A 2,023-nucleotide genomic window follows, 5' to 3' on the forward strand; every position below is an offset into this window, starting at 1 on the left:
TGACATTTTAAACCTTAATAAAAAATCAATACAGGGCCTTAGAATATCGATACAGTATCGGGAAATGAAATATTGCGATATTTCAGTGTATCGATATTTTCTTACACCCCTACTTAACAGTGTAACTTTGCTGTCGCTTCAAAATAACGCTGCACACAACCATTAATATGTAAACCCTGGCAACAAATGCAAAGGGTGTACACACTTTTGTGATAGATGTGTGTATATGTATGTGTTTTTTTTTGCAAAATGTGTCATGAACTAGTAGACCACTTTTAATGAAATCCTCAAAGTGTCAATTAATACATATAAACAAAATAAAAGGCAGTTTAGGGTTTTATATAATCTAACTGGAGGTTTAAGGTAACATTTTTTGTAAATATTAATAAAATCACTGTTTTTGGGGGGAGATAACAGAAACTGACTTCAAGAGACAACTTCAGTCTATTATTTATTTTATTTTTTTATTTATTTTTTTTTTTTGTGAGAACAGAAGAAAGTCGCTCCTTGTTTTGGCATTTGAGCATCCAAAGATGCTCCGAGAATTTCAGACTAGTTTATAAATGTGACGACTTTTTTTCCCGTCTTGAAGGTAGCTGCGTCTACAGGCCACACGGTGACCCTGGTGGACATGTCTGAAGACATCCTGACGAAGTCTGTCAAAGGGATCGAAGGAAGCCTCAGAAGGGTGGCGAAGAAGAAGTTTGCTGACAAACCTGAGGCGAGCGAGCAGCTTGAACAGTAAAGTGGAAAAACACGCTTCAGTTCAGCAGTAATTACATTTCTGTGTTTTTTTTTTTTCTAGGCAGGTGAAGAATTCATCCAGAAAGTCATGCAGAACGTCTCCACCTCTACTGATGTTGCCTCTGCAGTTCCAGCATCAGATCTGGTGTTGGAGGCTATCGTTGAAAATATAAAAGTCAAACAGGATCTTTTTGGACGTCTTGACAAGCTGGCGCCCGAGTGAGTCTGCTGCAGTCCTGTTGAATTTGTTTATTTTTTATTTAATCCACTCACTTCCATGTTTCCACTTCAGTCTCCTAGAACTGGTTGGAAGAGAACAATAGGTGGTTATAATAATGGATTATTACAGCAGTCATTCAAAACACTCATTGAAGTTGCTAAGAATCCTGGGAAACTTTTTATGCAAATAAAAGCCTTTCTTATATTAATGTGTTATAAAACAGAGGAGCCGTGTATGGAGAAAAAAGCAGCTAAATATAAATATTGATGCATTTTTTTATATTAATACACAACGCCCCTTCTCCCAATGTATGCCGTTCTCCTCAGTTCAACCTCGACCAAACGCTTACGATTTTGACATGGGCAGAATGCTGCCACTGGATTGGCTCTTGGATTGATTGACAGAGGAAAGGCGTTACTTGTGCAAATGTATCCTGCAAACTTCCTCCTGGAGAGAGCCGCTTTTGTTTTGGAAGCTGAGTGCGAGATACGACATGGCGAAAGCAGTGATAAAACAATAGTCTAACCTAGAGGCGCAAACCTTTTTGGCGCTCTTGGGAAAGGCAGAACTTGCTAACACTTCCTGACGAGAGAGGTGAAGGAGACGAGCGCTGGACGAAGCCCAGCAGATATCCCGGGAGGTTTTGAACAAGTTGACCGTCCATGATTACACAAGCACTTATAAACAGCACCACGACAATAAATAAATAAAAATGCAGTCTTGACTACCGGACGATAAAACCACAATGGCTTTTTTTATTTTTTATTTTTTGTGGCCACAATCATGCCCTTACAGTAAGGGACACACTGAGATGGACACACACACACACACACACACACACACACACCTGAGCAGAACCAAACAGACCAGGGGTCGGATTTATAAAACTGGCGTACGCACAATTTGAGCCCAGAAACTTGCGTACGCCACTTTTTACGCCAAGGTTGTGATTTATAAAATCCAAACTTGACGTGAAAATGTGCCTCACAGCTCTGACCCTCACAGCTCTGACCCTCACAGCTCTGACCCTCACAGATCTGACCCTCACAGATCTGACCC

At 40.4% G+C, this 2,023-nt stretch overlaps 1 protein-coding gene across 1 annotated transcript in view; it reads left to right on the forward strand.

Annotated features, from left to right (window-relative positions):
* Positions 1-2,023, forward strand: part of hadh (hydroxyacyl-CoA dehydrogenase) — a 7,362-nt gene that overhangs the window by 1,437 nt on the left and 3,902 nt on the right. Inside the window, exons 2-3 of the mRNA XM_014007755.1 lie at positions 593-721; positions 806-963. Coding sequence (XP_013863209.1) covers positions 593-721; positions 806-963 — 287 coding nt within the window. The remainder of the gene's footprint in view (positions 1-592; positions 722-805; positions 964-2,023) is intronic.

This window comes from Austrofundulus limnaeus, unplaced genomic scaffold (assembly GCF_001266775.1).
Source record: "Austrofundulus limnaeus strain Quisiro unplaced genomic scaffold, Austrofundulus_limnaeus-1.0 Scaffold44, whole genome shotgun sequence".
Lineage (NCBI taxonomy): Eukaryota > Metazoa > Chordata > Actinopteri > Cyprinodontiformes > Rivulidae > Austrofundulus > Austrofundulus limnaeus.